At 32.8% G+C, this 2,080-nt stretch overlaps 1 protein-coding gene across 1 annotated transcript; it reads left to right on the top strand.

Moving 5' to 3' along the window:
• The first annotated feature begins 392 nt into the window (after positions 1–392).
• LOC138900357 (RING-H2 finger protein ATL18-like) lies at positions 393–929 on the top strand. Its single transcript, XM_070187090.1, has one exon. It carries the CDS (start codon positions 393–395, stop codon positions 927–929), a length of 537 nt encoding a protein of 178 aa, XP_070043191.1.
• The last annotated feature ends 1,151 nt before the right edge of the window (positions 930–2,080 follow it).

A 2,080-nucleotide genomic window follows, 5' to 3' on the forward strand; every position in this document is an offset into this window, starting at 1 on the left:
ATATAACTATTAAAATTCTAAACCCATTAACTTAAAATCTCTTAAAATCTAGCTCAGCTCGCTAAACATGCTTAGTAAAAGTCACTGCCGCATGTTATAGACCCATGACTTATAATCCATAGTACACCGGCAGACATAAGCACACAATTTTAAATTTCAATCTTTTTTTTCTTTAAAAACGTGTATAATCAATGAAACAAAATATTATTTAATTTTGACTATACTCTTCAGGTAGCCAATTTGCTACTTCTCCTCTTCTATATATAAAGCTCCTTTATCCTTCCCAGAACATACACCAAGCAGCTTTTGTGAGAATTTTGAAACATCACAAAAGTTGCACATTTAAAAGAAAAAGAAGAAGACGAAGAAAAAGAAGAAGACGACAAAAAACGATGCGTCCAGCTTCATCAGCTATCACCTTCTTCATTTTTCTTTTTATTTCCATCTATATTTTGAAGAAAACCCTAAAAACGTTTCCCAGATCATCGATAACTATAGTACTAAACTACGTAGTTTTTATCGCTAATCAGTTGAAATGGGCTTGGGAAATTCTCCTCCTTCAATCTTTTTCTCATCCTTATAATCTTAGTTCTATTTCTCGAAATGCTCATGATCAGGATCAGGATCATGAACACGAGCTTGAAGTTATGCATTACGAACCCGAATCAGAGTCTTCGGGTTCAGTAGAATGTGCAGTTTGTTTGTGCAAGATTGAAGAAGGAGAAGAAGTTAGAGAGTTAAGATGTGATCATCTTTTTCATAGGGTTTGTTTGGATAGGTGGCTTGGTACCGGACATATGACGTGTCCATTATGTAGAAACCATCTTAAGCCGCCTCCTCTCGTTGCTAATTTACATCAAGAGGTTATTTCATTCGATTTCGTCTCAGGGACGAGATCGAGAGATCGTTATCATTGGTGGCTACGATAAATAAAATGTTTGCTTGATTATGGTAGAAGGAAAATGAACGTTATAGTTCTTAGGAGATATATGTATCATTTCCATTTTCATGCATCTCTTGTAAATTATATGGCAATGATAAACTTAATTAATGATGATGATGATGAAGAAAAAATCAGTCTATTTGTATATATGCCATGTATCAAATAATATTCCTTTTGAATCATTTAGTGGTAACTAATTACTGGTATATTCACTCTCTAATCTTTATATCTTCAATTCAAATTTGGTATCTTCTGACCAAAGTTTGACCACTCAATTCTCTGAAACCCCAGAAATTTATTGAAAACTACTTGATACATACTTTTACCTTATTTTGGATGATAATAACTATATTATGTTGTTTGTATTACGCCCCTAAACTTATTTTTCTAGCGTCGATGCCCATATTACTACCTTATCATGGCAAGAGACAAGGAAAGTCCGGGGTGGACGCAGTATATTCGCAATGGGTTTATCAGAATTTAATGTTTTCAACGCATCGCTAGCTCTATCAATCTTTCGTATGCACTATTACGACCCAAAGAGTTGGCCCATCCATATACCAACTCAAACCAAGAACGCTTCATTCAGCATGAGTATTACGGAGGAGATGCCGATGTAGGACATATATTCATATATAAGAACTCACTAAAATTTCAATAAATATTTAATATAAACATATAATTGTAGAAGTGCAGTGAGTCTAATGCTATGAATTATCTTACAGGTCAAACCTATCAAATTTAAATTTTAGATTCGCCAATAAGAGAGTAGTTTCATCTCGTTGTCACTCAACTAATCCGAATTGGTATCATGTAAGGCTCATTAAAAAGGAAAGCACTCCCAGAATTTTTGTTATTCTCATGACTTGAAATTTTTAGTTAAAGATTAACGGATCTTACCTATTTTTCATCTAACCTTTGAATCAACAATACACATAATTTTGACCTGTTTAATCAGCCAATCAGGACTTTGCAATTTCAGTAGAAACAATAATAATTATGTCTAAAACAAGCATAATATGTGATCAGTATTTCTTTTCAAAGTGATATATGGAAGTTTGAAGGAAAAAAAACAGAATACATAATAAATTCGTAGAATTTTTCAAGGACATTGTAAAAATAATTTTTTAGAAAGGA

Source organism: Nicotiana tomentosiformis, chromosome 10 (genome assembly GCF_000390325.3).
Source record: "Nicotiana tomentosiformis chromosome 10, ASM39032v3, whole genome shotgun sequence".
Classification (NCBI taxonomy): Eukaryota; Viridiplantae; Streptophyta; class Magnoliopsida; order Solanales; family Solanaceae; genus Nicotiana; species Nicotiana tomentosiformis.

What these genes read in the sequence shown, in the direction of transcription:
- LOC138900357 (XM_070187090.1), top strand. Translation starts at nt 393, where the DNA reads ATGCGTCCAGCTTCATCAGCTATCACCTTCTTCATTTTTCTTTTTATT.